The following is a 14,750-nucleotide window of genomic DNA, read 5'->3' on the forward strand; positions in this document are numbered from 1 at the left end:
ACGAGATTCTTTGCTAATTCTTACAATTGTGACCTTAAAAATTGTGCTTTCTCACAAAAGAAGAAAAACTGCTCCTGTGTGGCTGTCCCCAAGGCCACCCCAAGCCCCCCTTGTTTGTGCCCAGGCTCCTACATTCTCCTCCACTTCCTTGCGCAGCTGCTCGCACTCCCGGGTGTCCGGTTTCACCAGGTTCTGCGTGAAAAGCCGGGCCAGCCTCAAAGACAGCCCGTAGGGAACTGCAAAGAGAAATTCCCAAATCAAACTCCTTCCTTCTTGGTCAGAGAAATAACCCACCCAGAGGCTGGGAGCACGGGGACACACACCCTGCTCCGTGTCCAGCTCCTGTGTCACCAACACCCCAACCCCACAGCACCAGCAGGGAAAACCCTCTCTGAGAACGGGAGGGAGAACTGGGAAGCTCTCTGCGAGATCCAGAGAAGGAAACAGTGTCCAGTGGTGGCTCTGGACTGATGAGGCAACAAAATCAAGGCTGGGTCACTGAGCTCATGAGACTAAGACACAAGCAGGGCACATCAGGAGGCCTCCAAGGGCCCTGCCACAGAACAGGGCTGGACACGGGACTGTGCTGCTCAGCTTCCCCCAGGATGGAAGCAGGTAAAGGAACAATCACCCTTGTAATTGGGCTGGGAGGTGACACGCCGGGGCCACCAGCAAGGCTCTGGGTCCTTTACAGCAGCCACAACACCTCCCCTGCCCTGTCCTTCACAGGTGACACTCACTGAGGTCCTTGGGGTTGGTGGCAGCAGGGGAGGGGACGCCCTGCTTGTGGACATTGTTGTGGATCTGCCAGCGGACCGTGTCCCGACCCTTGAGGGAGCCGCTGCGCACCAGGGGCGTGTCCAGGTGGTCCGAGGACATGAGGCTCTGGCGGAGCATGTAGTGGTCCTCCTTGAAGCCAACGGTGCGACCTGCAGAGCCAGGGGCGGGGTCAGAGCCTGGGCACACTGGGACAGCGACAGCCACCAGCTTCCCAACGCCAGACACTTTGTTCTGGGGGATATTTAGGGTTTCCACCATGCTAAGGGGGTTAGGATCTCGGGAGGGGAGTGAGATGAAGGGAGCAAGGGGTGGCCATGAGCAGGGAGAACACATCTCACCAGCTAAGCATTACAAGGCCAGGAAGAGCCAGCAGTGGGATTCCCAGCAGGGCATCCCATGGTGTGGGGCAGGGAAGAAAAGTGGACCAGCATCTCCAGGGCTCCTTGTCTCAGGCTCTCTGCTAGGAGCCTTCTCCCTGATCCACCTCTCCAGCTCACAGAGGAGGGATCCCTATCCCAGCACACGCCCAAACCAAGGGAGGCAGTGCATCCCCCAGACCCTTCTTCCCCCAGGACCAAGGGCTGGTACCTCGTGCGCAGCAGGGAAGCAGGGCCAGGCAAGCCTAGAAAACAAACGGCCAGAGACACAATCACTTTGTGGCCAAGGACAAAACCCCTCCATGTCTCCATCGGGAGGATCCACATCAGCAGGGATGCATGGGCAGCGGGTGCATGGGGCTCTCAAGCTGATTTTAGCCAGATAGGGGATTATCTGGCTAAAATTTCACCAGTGGCTCATGTCAGCAATAACAGAGGTGCTGGATACCACAGGGACATCCCCAGCCAATCTGGCCATGCTGGAGGCTGGGTGGATTCTAGAAATGCGTCATGTTTTTGGCCATACATGATTCTCTCCCTGGGCTGGGGCAGCCAGCTGAGACACTCACCTTGCAGCAGGCACAGAACTTCCAGCAGAGCAAGAGCAGCAGTCCCAGGAGCAGGATGAGGAAGATGAGCAGTGGGATGAGCCAGAGGAAGCTCCCAGGTGGGCACTCTGCAAGCGACAGCAACGTCACTCCCAGGCATCAGCCCCCATGTGCGGTGTGCAGGGAGGGAGCAGGGAGGCAGGGACAGAGGGGAACGGCTGGACCACAGCTCTCTGAGGGATGGAGCAGCCCAGTTAACCTTGGGAATTCCTCACAACGAGGAATGCTGTTCAGGGAGGGCTACCACACCTCTGCTCACACCCAGCCATACCAAAGGGCTGTGCAGCACCTTGCAGCAATCCCCGCCCATGGCAGCTCTGATCCCTAAAGGTCTCTCTGAGTGCGCCACGCTCCACACCTTGCAGTTCACATGACAGACAGTGTCACCCACCCGTGTCACACAGCAAGGTGGGCAGGGAGGTGCTGCCTGCAGCTGACCCTGCCCAGGGGCACAGCAAAGGGACAAAGCAGGGATTGCAGGCACTGTGGAGTTGGTCACTCTGATCCAAACCCCAGGCTGGACATCCCCTGCTCCTCCCAGATCCCTGCTCACCTTTATTCTTCTGCACACGGACGGTGGTGTTGGGGAGGACGCTGGGGTCTCCCTCCAGGGTGTAATGGTAGGTGCAATCATCATCCTCATCCTGGAAGGAGCAGTACTCGCCAGCCTCCTCTGCGGGGAGAGGGGACACAGTTGTGAAGTCACCAGGGCCAGGAACGACTTGGGGAGCACCCTACACGCACACACGGAGCAGGGCACGCAGGAGACACTGCACGTGTCTGCACCCAGCTCTGCTTCTCATGTTACCTTTCTTCAGCTCCTCCACCATCTGGATCTGCAGCTGGCACGAGCTGCAGTTCCCTTTCAGGCTGCCCGTCCCCCAGGTCTGGCAGCGGACACAGTCCCGGATGCTCTCACACACAGCCTGGAAGCCCTGGGAGAGGTGGGGTGGGATGGTCAGGGACACCCATGGGAGCGAGGGAGGACACAGCCTCTGAAAGGCAGAGCTGGAGACACAGCACTGCATCCTCACCCCAGTGCCAGGGCAAGGTCCAGGTCAAAAAGAGGAGTCACTGAGAGCAGGCAGCTAATGAGGGATTTATAAGCCCAGCTGCCTCCAAAATCCCTTATACCAACAGCCTGCATTTGGGCAGCAATTAGATCTTCTCCAAGGGTTTCAGTGGCCTTTCTAAAACACGATCGAGCCAGCTTTCTCCATCCCCCCTGTGGGATTAGCCCATGTTTGTCAACGGGGAAATCAATTGTGTTCAAGGCCAGGTTGGGTAGGGCCCTGAGCAACCTGATCTAGTGGAAGGTGTCCCTGACCATGGCAGGGGAGTTGGAATGAGTTCAGTTTTAAAGTCCCTTCCAAACCAAACCAGTCTGTGATCCTATGAAATGAGTTTCTTCCCAGTCTTGAGGCAAATCAGAACAAGCCACAAACTGAGCCTCCAACCTCTGCCCATCACCAGGGTGCAGATAAACACAGACAGACTCCCAACAGTTGCTGCTGGTGAACAGGAGGGCAAAACAGCTGGTGGCTACAAAGCAGCTCCCATGCCAGCCCCTTCCTGGCCACAAGACAGGTGAGAAAAACGCTTGCTCAGGATTTTGCTCCTGACTGAGACGTGCCTTCATCTCTGCTTTGCCTTCCTTCCCTGGAGGCTCTGCGTGGGAATAAGTGATAAACCCGGAGGGACTCACCAGGGAGTAGCTGATTTCACAGGTGGAGCTGGTGTACAGCGAAGCCATGTCACAGATGCACCTGCCACATTCACACCTCCCGTGGTTATTGCAAATGCCCTGGGAGAGAAGAGGCGGCAGCCGGTGTCTGAGAGCAATCACAGACACACAGTGGCTCTGGGACTCGGCAAGGTGCCCCAGCAGCCCAGAGATTCCAGCCCTGAGGATCTGCCTGGCGCAGTGGTCCCTGGGGAGGGCAGGGCAGCACCTACCCCTCGGCTGTCGATGCAGGTGTCGTTGCTCGTGGGACATTCACAGCCTGGGCCCTCCCAGCCGCTCTCGCACACACAGGCGCCCCTGGAGCAGCGGCCACGATCTGGGGGTGACAGGAGGGGTTACCTGAGCTCCAGCGCTGGGCCATTCCCCCCGCCCTGTCTGTGCCTCCCTCACTTTCTTCGGGGTGCACAGGGGCTGCAAAGGGGCTTCTTCTTGGGGTGCAAAGGGGCTGCAAACAGACTCCACAGCATCCTCCCTGCCCGTCTGCAAGCGCAGAGTCCCTGCCGCCCATCACTGGTCACTCAACCCCCCGTGCCAGTGCCACCAGTCCAGGACACCCCGTCTGTGCCACCAGACCCAGCACATGCCTCAGCTGGGGGGCTCTGGGGTGCTCTCACCGTTGCAGAGGAAGCCGGAGGTGCGCGGGCACTGCAGGACGTCGAACTCGCAGAAGGCGCCGTCGAAGCGCAGGGTCTGGTCCTCGGAGTAGCACTGGCACTTCCCGCACAGGCACTCGCCCCGCCCCGAGCACGGCTCCGTGTCCCCCGGGCGGATGCAGGCTTTGTTGTTGAGGGATGAGGCCGGGGAGCAGTCGCACGTGTCCCCTCGCCTGGGGACAGAGATGGTGCTGAGAGAGGCAGGAGCAGAGTGCAGCACAGCGGGGTCCGGGCCAGGGTGCCCAGGGCATGAGTGTGTGTCACTGTGGGTCCCCGGACCCAGCAGGATCCCTGGGAGAGAGGGGTGTGGATCTGGACACAGCCCTTACCAGCCCGGGTGGCAGATGCACTGTCCGCAGACAAAGTTCCCGTGGAAGCTGCACTTGGGCGAGTCCAACTCTTGTTGCTGGAAGAGAGGAGAGAAGTGGCATTGCTGAATGGGCCCAGCTGCCCCCAAGGCCATTTCAGGAATCAGAAGGGCAGATCCAGGGGCAAAGTTTTGCCCTGAAGACCAAGCTCTGCCATAGGACACCACGCTCAGCTTGGAACAGGGCAGTGATGGAGATCTTGGCCAGGCTGAGCATCGCTGAGGGGTCGAGCAGGACCCACATGCACCAGCCAACACATTCCCACCCCAGGCTGGCCTGATGCAGGGGACCTCTCTGCATCACCCCACCTGTTCACAGGGACACACGTCGCAGACGACAGCAGTTTTGATCGCCAGGCTGTCGCTCAGGGACGTGAGTTTCACGCGGATGACTCCGTCCCGCTCCTTCTCCGGGAGGCTGCAGACGTGCTGCCCACCGACGTACTCCAGAGCGTTCACATGCATGTGGAACTTGCCCTGAAGGAAGGGACACACTGCAGGGATGAGCCAGCTCTGCTGGACCACATCCCAGCTGGACATGGGAGCTCATCCCCTCACACGTGCTGTCCCTCCGCTGCCATCCGAGGACTTACCACTTTTCCACGGATGATGTGGAAGGAGCCAGATTCTGTCTTTTCAAACATTGGGGAGGTGAACTCTGTCTTCAGGCCTTTGGGGGTGGCATCAGCCCGAATGTCCATCTTGGAGCGGATGCGCTGGGTGGCAGAGGATAAACACAACGTTGATTGTCAGCAGGACCCGGGAGCACCCCGTGGCCTGCTCCAGAGGGGCCACATCCTGCCTCCTGCCCGCTCAGGAGGTGCCCACCCTCTGCCCTCCCTGGGAGCCAGAGTGAAGCCCCAGAGAGCACCATTACCTCAAAGGCTGTGTGGAGCAGCTCCACAATGTTGGAAGAGTCTTCCTGGAGCACCCCGATCTCAGAGATGGGGAAATACTTGTGCAGCTTCTGCAGAGAGACAGGAGCTCCCTGAGCCAAGGCCGTGAGAACCCTCCTCTATCACGGGAGCAGGTTCTGCTTTGAGCAGGACTTGGATCAGAGACCTCCAAATGCCCCTCCCAACCTAAATTACTCTCCAACTCTGTGCCTCCACTGCTTTACAAGAAGCAGAAACCACCACAGGGAGAGCTCTAGAAGCTCAGATTCCTGCACCCAGTAATACACCCCGAGACCTCCCACAACCCAGAGCAGCCCCCCAGCACAGTGTGGCACCCTCCCAAATATCAAGGTATTGGTTCAGCACTTGGGGACAAGCGATGGCAGAACAATTTCTCCTCACAGCTGAGCTGAGGCAGAGGTCCTGGAGGAAAGGTAATCCCACGTGGCATCACTGCCGTGGTCTCCTCACCTCATAGTAGCTGTAGGAGTGGTTGGTGACAGCAAAGATGGGGATGATGTTGTGCTGGCCCAACAGGCGCACGAGCGTGGGCACTGAAGGATAGTCCTGCTTGGTGTCGTACACGTAGGTGCCGTGCCTGTCCAGGTGGCACTGCTCATCATTCCTCGCCAGGATCCCTGCCAGGACGTTGGTACCATCAGCTTCATAGTGAAAGGCAGACTCGGTGGAGAACACGAGCAGGTGAGTGCTGTCATTTCTCCAGCCAATCTTATCCTGCAGCCAGGGAAGGGGAGAAGGAACCTTTATCTCTGTGCCTCCCAAACCCCTGCGCAGCATTTGCAGCCCTTGGCAAGCCAGCACTGACAGGAGCTGGAATACCCAAGGGACAAGGCACCACCTGCTCCTGGCAGCAAACACAACCAGCCATGTGCCCCCAGGAACCCCAGCACCCATTGGCACCCCCAAAGCATGGGGTGTCTCCCACCCAGCAGCTCGGTGCCAGGCACATGTGTGTACAGGGGGCAAGCCCACGCTTCCCCGGACATGTCTGGAGCTGTGCTCATCCCTCAGCCAAGCAGCCAAGCCCAAGTGGGCTCTTTTCCAGGGAGCAGAGTTTCATCACCGCGGGCACGGAGGGGGACAGAGCAAAGAGCACATGCAGGGTGCCCAGCAAGCAGCTCCTGTGCTGGGCATCAAACACCAGGACACACACATGTTCTTAAGACTTAGGAAAAATTTGGAATGCAAAACAGCTTGGCTCTGGGAGTGTGTGGCTGGGAGGGCAGGAACCAACTGTAGCTGAACCTGGGCTCCCTGGCTGCCCTCTGGGCTGCCCAGTGTGTGGCTCTTCTGCTCATCAGTGGGCATCAGGAAGATCCGTTCATTAAAAACACAGCCCTGGCCATCCTCACCTTGCAAACAGCTGTCTGCAGGATGGCATCAAAGCCGCCCTCGGGGGCATCCAGGTTGCCAGAGATGCGCTCCTTGCTCAGCTCCTGGCTGAAGTCGTTGATGTTGCTGGTCAGGCGGATGACGTTCTTGAAGGAGAACGGGGAGTCGGCGTTGGGCCAGGGCTCACGCAGCCTAGGAGAGATGGAACCAGGGGTCTTGTGTGGGGCAGGAGCAAAGGGATGCTGGGGTGCAAGGAGAGGAGGTGTGGGGAGAGTCCCTCAAGGGAAGTCACGGAGCTGAGCAGCTCAGCCACCAGCACTGAGAGGGAGAAGGGATGAGGGCAGAGATAGAGGAGAAGACAAGCTGTGCAGTCTGTTGTGGCAGAGCAGGGAAGGTCTGAAAGCAGGGGATGACACTGCTGGCATTATCACGGTGCTGCAGCAAGCCCTGAGGGATAGGGAGACCAGGGAAGACACGGGCAGTGAAGGCAGAGAGATGGACGGAGGCTCTTGCACTGCAGGCACTGAGAGCCACAGAGAAGCAGAAGGCACTTTCCACTCCCTCTACTCCCACCTCAGGGACCCAAGGGGCTCACTCACTTTTCGGGTCTCATGTCTGTCTGAGGGGACGAGACTTTGTCCACAAACTTGCCAAATCCGATGGTGTAATTGGAAGTCAGGTTTTGCAGGAAGCCCGCTGGGAGGAGAGGAAAGAAAGGGGGAGACTCATAAATAAACAGATGCCTGTGAGCTCCCTGCTCCAGGGAAAGAAGTCCTTTTGTGGGCATCTTCTCTGCTGGTCAGTTCTTAGATAAGATTCCCAAACTGTCATCCTTTAAGATCTCTGGGGTTTTATAGGCCAGAAACCCACACCCCCTTTGGCAGCTCCAAAACTGGAGCTCCTGCAAGAGCACCCAGCAGGTTCAAGACACCAAAGGCCCTGTACAAATCAGCTCTGGGAGGCACCAGCCTCACGCTGGGCTGGCAGGGGAGAGCATATGTGAGGATCCCTGCAGGACCAGAGAGACATCCCTACACGGGGCTGCACAGAGCAGTGATAATGAGAAGCTCTAATTAAAACAGACACCTCTCAGCCCACTGCCAGCTGCTTTCCCCTCTCTGGTGCTGGCAGAGGACTTGCAGCCGCAGGCAGGAGCAAGCTGCCTGCCTTCATCAGCACAGGAGCAGGCTCCCCTCTTCTCCCAGCTCTGCTCTCACCTAGCTGATGCCCCATGCTTTTGAGGTTGTCCAGATCATCAGACATAGAGTAGGAGAAGTCCATGAGGATGTAGAGATCCACAGGGCTCTCCTTGGGCTGGAAGACGTCCATGACAAAGCTCATCTCCTCCCCAGCCCGCAGCCGAATGGACATGGCCTGGGGGGACACCTGGGTCCTCTGCAGGGACGTGTTGATGCTGGCATTCTGTGAAGAAGAGTGACGTGAAGGGGATGGACTCCATCTCCAGCGTGGGTGCGACGAGGAGGAGGAGGAGGAGGCAAGGAGCAGGGAGGTGTGTGGGGAGTGCAAAGGCAGGGATGAGCACGCTCCCCTCCCTCATGTACTGCCCAACAGCCTCCCCCAGGTGTCCAGCCAGGCACCTCCTCCAGAAGGATGTGAGCATTTTGCTTACACGTGCTTTGTCTGCAAAGTCACCCCAGCCTGGATCAGGACCAGTGGCCCACAGGTCCACCAGCCAGGGAAGGCATTGCTTTTGAGTAGACACTCAATAAACAGTATCTGGGCCTTCTTGCTGAAGACTCTAGAGGAGGATGGAGGATGTGAAGGACCCCTCAGGAGAGGCTGAGCACGGGCTGTGTCCCCAGCACGCACCTTCAGTGTCCTCATCTCTCCCTGGGTGTACACGATGTTGGCCTCGCCGCAGCCTGAGCGCAGCAGGTTCTCCCGCAGGTCACATCGTGGCTCCTCAAAGCTCTGCCAGGGAGAAAGAACAGCCTCAGAGCCACAGACAGCACCAGATCCACTGTGAAAGGGGGAAATAAACAGGGCAGGAAGCAGGGTCCTGTGCCAAGAGCATTATGAGCTTTTGGGAGCAGGAGATGGGCAGAGAGATGGGGACGAGCCTCGCACAGAGCCAGCAGCTGAAATGTGACCACCAGTGAGTTACTGGGCTGTGTGGGATAAAACTCTCCCTCCATCCCTTGCACACCATGTTTCTGGCACAGTGAGATTTTCTGATAAACCCCTGTATTGCTGCAATTCTGCCCTGGACTCCCCTCCCTCCCCATTTTCCACACCAAAAGGAAATCCACATTTCAGTGCTTCCCATCCAGATGAGAAGCTGGATCCAGAAGCTGCCTCTGCTCGTGTCCCTCTCCCACTGAGGGTGGTGGGATCCCTCCATCAGCAGGCTGGGAAGGGGAGCCCCAGGCTGCCCTGCAAGGTCTCACCTCGTCGGTGCAGAAGGAGCAGTCCTTATCCACACGGATGCACTCAGTGCAGCTCTTTGCCCGGGACAGCACACAGCGGTTATCTGCCAGGAAAGATCGGGGCATCAGGGATGGGGAAAACAAAGTGAGCTGTGGGAGGGTGTGAGAAAGGCTGATCCCATGGAGAGAGGGAGGTTGTGCCTGGTTAGTGAAAACTGGCTGCAAAACAGCAGCGGGGTAGCAAGAGTTGGGCCCCAAAACAGCAGGAAAAGCACCCAGCAGGTGTTATCCACACGAGGACTGGTGTTTCTGGAGCCCAGGACAGGTACACACAGTGTCCAAGGGGAGGTGGCAGACAGAGCCAGCACGGCTCCACTCACTTTTGCTCCATTGGCAGAGGCCGGTGGCGCAGAGCAGGGACAGGAGGAGCAGCCTGGCACATGCCCGTGGCAGCACATTCATCCTCTTCCTCCTGAAACAAAGGGATCACTACATTGCACAGAGCCAAGGGATGGAAATGGACCTGGGTATGACCGGGGCAGCTCCCACAGAGCCTCTTCCCAGCCCTGCCGGGGTGGAACAGCCCTCACATCCCAGGGAAGCCAAGGCTGGAAGCATTTGCTGAGCTCTGCAGGGCAGGGCATGAAAGCAAAGCCAGGCATCGAAAAAGGTTCAAAATTCCCAACAATGCCACCCCTGTGCCTGGAGTCAGGGTACCCAGCTCGACAGCAGCAGCACAGTGCAGGCAGCTGGAGCACAGGAGGCTCCTGGCCAGAGCCCAGCACCATCCACACGTGTGAGCACTGCCCAGGCCAAGACATTGCTTTTCCTGGCAGGTTAGGGAAAAAAAAACCACGGAGGAAAACAAAGCGACTGTCCACATCTCTCCCCAAAAGCAACACTGACCCCTCCCTTCAGCTATTTCCTATCACACTAAGAGTTTCCAGGATGGTCAAGCCAACAATAAAAAGAGGGTGAGGCCTTGGGAAATGCCAGGCTTGGAGTTTTGGAGTTGTTGAATGAATCTGTGGTTTTGAGAGCCTGGCAGCTCCCTTTTGTCCTGTCCAGGGCAGCAGGACTCCTTGATGGACACAGAGGCCAAATCCTAAACAGAGTGAACCATTCTCCCTGCACCACACGTGACTGAGAAAACAAGAACCTGCCACCCAGAAGTCAGCATTTGGATATGGTAAACAAAAGGGACAAAGCTGGAGCTCGAGTTCTGCAGCTGCTGTGCCAGAGGTTCATTCTGGTACCCAGCAGGGCAAGTGAGAGCAGTCAAGGAAAAAACAACACTGTAAAGATACAATTAAAGCATCTCCTTTCTGGAAGATGCAATTGTGAAATATAAAATGTGAATGAAGCTACAATTGTCTTGTAGCTTCTTGCTGTGTAGCCCTGACTTTAAAATGAAAAGAATGTGAAAACCACTTAAAACAGGGAAAGGAAACAGGAATAGTTGTTGTGTGCAGTAACAGTGTCCAAGTTCCCTGAGGGACATCCAGCACACACAGCAGTCACCTGGAGACTCAGCTACTCACAGCCTGGCCTGGGCTGCAGGGAAACCCCTGGAAAGACCCAACCTGATCTCGGCAGCACCAGATCACACTTGGCCTCTGCCTCCTGCATTGGCCACTGCAGCCAGTGGAATACACTGAATGCAGCAAGTGCTGTGACACAGGGCTCAACCAGCCCAGCATCGACACCACAGGACATCTCCCTTGGTAGCTGCACTTGGTTCCCTGTGACTGTCACTGGATACACAGGCAGCAGGTGACAGGACATCAGTGTCTCATTCATCCTGTCAGCCGTGCCCAGAGGGATTTATCACAGTCATTAATGCCCAGTGGCTCAAACGTGAGGAACACGGGAGCCTCAGGGCAGCATCTCTGCAGGGAAACCCCGGGAAGCTCTGCTGTTCCTCAGGACCCACAGCCAATGTGCTATTTTGCCAATGGGCTGCTTTTCTGATGGGTAGAAGGGACCAGCTGGCCAAGGGAACTCCTCTGCTTCCCTCCCTGTCACACTGACTGTCCCCAGTCGGGCCCTTTGCAGGTTTGGCTTAGGGTGGTCCCTGTCCCTCCAGGCCAAGTCACAGTGCTGGCTCTGAGGCCAACATTCCTCACTCTGGACATGCCTGTGACCTCCTTCAGTGACAGTCCTCACACCAGCACTCGCTGGCAAACGTTGTGTCCCTTGCTACCAGCACAGGCAGATTTTGAAGCCAGGAAAATCCCTTTTTCCCTTGTTCTGCCCCAGCCTAGGGCAGTGCTACGGAGGCGTGGGGAGGTGCCAGTTAGAGGTGGGATGAAACGGTAGGGAGGAAATCCTTAGAGTCCGTGGAAGGAAAACAATCAAAAACATCACCTGGGTACTCAGCAAATCCCATCTCCCACTATGGCATGAGCCACAAGGAAAGGACTGAGTATGAGACCAGACTGCTCAGCTCCCAAGGACCTAATTCCTCATCCTTTAATCACCAGCTAGGAAAAAGTCACCAAGGAACAGACAGACACACCCTGGGCCTCGGGCACATAAATTGCCATCATCTCTTTTCAAGTGCTGAGATAAAAGGCCATAAAATCCTGCTCAATATTAACGTCCTGTTGGCCTGTGAGCCTTCAGCCTTCAAGGATTTTGCTGGGCAGATGCCAGCAGGCCGGGTGCTGGTGGCACAGAGCATTGCCACCGCAGGAATGCAGCCTGCAATATTTGTGCAAAAATACGGGAGCGGCCACCCCTCGCTTTCAGAAGTGTCCTATGGAAGGGAAAATGCCACTTTCACTTCAGGAAAGCTGCAGGATTTGGTTGGGTTTTCATGATGACAGCAGCAACAACAACAAAATCTCTTCAGTAGTGCAAAAACAAGGAGAAAGGCAGAACAGCTCCTGGCTGCACACAAACTTCCTACCACTTCCCAGACCTGCTCCAGCATTTCCTCCTGGTCTCCTCTTGCTCCCCCAGCCTTTGCCCTGCTCCTCAGCACAGCCAACAAACCTGCTCCAGGACTATGCCAAGAACCCCTCAGTCTGGAGAAGCTGGGGCTGGCTACCTCATCCCCAAAAATCCAGGCAATGCTCTGAACAAACCCCTGGTGCAATGGGACAGAGGACAGGGCTGGAGTGGCAGACTCCAGGGGGAGAGGGAACAAGGAGGAGGTTGTGATGAGCCACAAAGCAACAGCAGGAGCCTGGTCCCAGCTGCCACGTGGGGGACACCCGGCAGGTTGGGACATGGGAGCAGGAAATCGGTGAGTTCCCAAGCACAGCCTTTCCTCCCTTGGGTGGAATTGCCCTTTCCATGGCTGCAGCCATGGGGGCTGTGTGGGGGACTGACCCTGGTGCACGGCATCAAGGACCATCCACGCATCCGTGTGTGCTGGGGATGGGCACTGCAGCCACAGCCCAGGGGATCGGGGACACAGCTCGTGTTCTCTCTCTCCCCTGCACCTGCGGTGCCACAGAACTGCTGGGACCATGCTCCAAACCTTGGAAATTATCAAGCCAGGCCCCCAAAAAAACTCCCAAAAACTCGACCCACAAATCAAATCATCATTTACACAGAAAATCATACCGGTCTGGTTTTGTTTGCCTTCCCCATCCATTTCCCCTCCTTCCCCAGCTGGGACACTCCATGCAAGCGTCTCCGTTTGTTATTTTCAGCTCCCAGGTTGAGCTCCAGACCCCAGACACAGCCCCCAGCATCCCCCAGCCAGGGACAAAACACAGCAGGACCCAGCCCAGGGACCCACCTGGAGCTGCTGGCAGCTCTTTGTGTGCTGTGAAGGGCTGGTGGCTGTGGTACCACCTCCTCCCTCTGCCCCCGGGTTCGGGCAGGGAGGAACCCCAAAGAGCAGAGAAGGAAGGGCAGGACCCTGCCTGGGGACTGCCCAAATGCCCGCACAGCCCCGGGACCCTCCCGTTCCCTCCATGTGCTCTTCCTGCCACTTTCTCTGCTCCTTTGGCCCAAGACACTTTTTGCCTCCTTCCCCTGTGCGGGTGCTCTTCATCCCCCTTTTCCCCCACCTAACCCATGCCTGTCAGCCCCCTCACACCAATCCTCCTGTCCTTTTTCCTATTCCCTGTCCGTTTCAGATCCACCAATTTGCAAATACCCCAACACCTGCAGGTCAGCCAAGCCCACCCTGAACCCCCCACTTCCTGCTGGCCTTTTCCTCCGGGAACCCCCCTTCCCTTGCTCTGCCCTTGCACGGGCAGCCAACAGTTCTGGAAAACAACCCCGGTGGGCTCCGCGGGTCGGAGACACCCACAGCCCCGCTGACCTCGCACACTTTCACCCGTGAAAGCTTTCCCTGGGTGCCAGCTCCGAGGCACAACAGCCTTTCCCCCTGGAACTGGGCTGAGGGACAGGGCAACCCCCGAAACCTCCAACAGCCTGTCCCTAAAGGGCTCGGCTCTGCCGTCGCACCCACGGCACCCCCGCCACCGCTCCCTGACCCCCACCCAAATACCTGCGGAGACAAACCCCGACCCGTGCAGCCCCCAGAGCCCTGCCCGGCCACGAGCGTTGCCTTTCCCAGCCAGCCCAGAGGCACGGGACAGTGTCCGACAGCCAAAAACCGGGGGAAAAACAGAGGGAACAGGCGGGCAGGGGCTGAGCCCCGCGCTCCGTGTCCTGCCCACCTGCCCGCGCATTAATTCACTGCCCGCTTCATCAACGCAGCAAAGTTCAAGCGAACTGGACACTGCAGAGCACAGCTGAATTAACTCCACAAACCTCATTAGCGCTGGGTCTGACTCAGAGTCCAAATCCTCTGCCGCAGCCCGAATAACAGGCACCCACACACCAAGCCAAGAAATTCTTCCGAAGGCAGAGGGGGAACGTGCTGCTTCGCTGCTGCAACTTGATTTCCAGCTTTGGGCTTTTTTTTTTTCCCCCCCCTTTTTTTTCCCCTCCCTCCTCTCTATTTTGTGTCCCTTTTCTCTTTCCGGTTAAACGTCAACTCCTGGTCCGGCGGGGAGTGCAGCCAGCCCGCGATCCCACATAACTCCCTGCAGGTTCCTGTACCCTCCAGTCCAATATCCACTTTGTTCTCACTCCCCTCGCCCTCCCGAAGGGCTGGCAGGGAGGAAAAGTGGGAGCTGCGATAAATGAGATTGGATGCCAGGTGAGGAGAAGTTTTATCCCAGCCGGGAGGGAGGAGGGGGTGCCCGTGACGCAGGGCTGGCATTCACTGCTCCCTCGCACACCTGGCCGGGCAGGAACAGCTCTCTGGACCCTCCCTCCGCACAAGCACCATCCCACAGGAAAAGGGCCGAGCGGGACGTGGGAAGGCGTGGAGGGGCTGCTCGGCTTCACTTCCCCGCTCAGGGCAGAGCTGAGGGAGCTCCCCGACCTTCCGTGCCAGGGGTTTTTCCTCTGAATTTCCCCCTGGCACGAAGGGGAGGTGTCACCCTCAGTGCCCAGGTACTCCTTGCTGAAATACCAGGTAAATTCCTGCCCCGACAACCCGCAGATGGCGAGTTCAGCCTCGGTGCTTTGCTTGCAGAGAGGATGGATCTGCATCCTGCTTTATCCAGGGCATGGGCACGGCAGACCACTCCTCACTTGCAGGAAATCTGCCT

The 14,750-nt window shown here is 57.5% G+C and overlaps 1 protein-coding gene across 4 annotated transcripts in view; it reads right to left on the reverse strand.

The window, feature by feature from the left end:
- ITGB4 (integrin subunit beta 4) overlaps positions 1–14,371 on the reverse strand; it is a 28,856-nt gene extending 14,485 nt beyond the window's left edge. For all 4 annotated transcript variants that reach the window (XR_005603340.1, XM_039562296.1, XM_039562295.1 and 1 more), the window contains exons 1-21: positions 13,903–14,371; positions 9,546–9,637; positions 9,187–9,269; positions 8,609–8,710; positions 7,996–8,200; positions 7,378–7,474; positions 6,799–6,970; positions 5,897–6,160; positions 5,407–5,496; positions 5,123–5,245; positions 4,839–5,006; positions 4,492–4,568; positions 4,124–4,335; positions 3,722–3,825; positions 3,471–3,569; positions 2,574–2,700; positions 2,319–2,438; positions 1,727–1,833; positions 1,369–1,402; positions 741–929; positions 133–236 (exon numbers count right to left, since the gene is read on the reverse strand). Coding sequence is in view for 3 of the 4 variants with exons in the window: in XM_039562296.1 (XP_039418230.1) it covers positions 133–236; positions 741–929; positions 1,369–1,402; positions 1,727–1,833; positions 2,319–2,438; positions 2,574–2,700; positions 3,471–3,569; positions 3,722–3,825; positions 4,124–4,335; positions 4,492–4,568; positions 4,839–5,006; positions 5,123–5,245; positions 5,407–5,496; positions 5,897–6,160; positions 6,799–6,970; positions 7,378–7,474; positions 7,996–8,200; positions 8,609–8,710; positions 9,187–9,269; positions 9,546–9,637; positions 13,903–13,907 (2,574 nt within the window). In the remaining variant the exon portion in view is untranslated. The remainder of the gene's footprint in view (positions 1–132; positions 237–740; positions 930–1,368; positions 1,403–1,726; positions 1,834–2,318; positions 2,439–2,573; positions 2,701–3,470; positions 3,570–3,721; positions 3,826–4,123; positions 4,336–4,491; positions 4,569–4,838; positions 5,007–5,122; positions 5,246–5,406; positions 5,497–5,896; positions 6,161–6,798; positions 6,971–7,377; positions 7,475–7,995; positions 8,201–8,608; positions 8,711–9,186; positions 9,270–9,545; positions 9,638–13,902) is intronic.
- Between the last annotated feature and the right edge of the window lie 379 nt (positions 14,372–14,750).

Source organism: Corvus cornix, chromosome 18, assembly GCF_000738735.6.
Source record: "Corvus cornix cornix isolate S_Up_H32 chromosome 18, ASM73873v5, whole genome shotgun sequence".
NCBI lineage: Eukaryota > Metazoa > Chordata > Aves > Passeriformes > Corvidae > Corvus > Corvus cornix.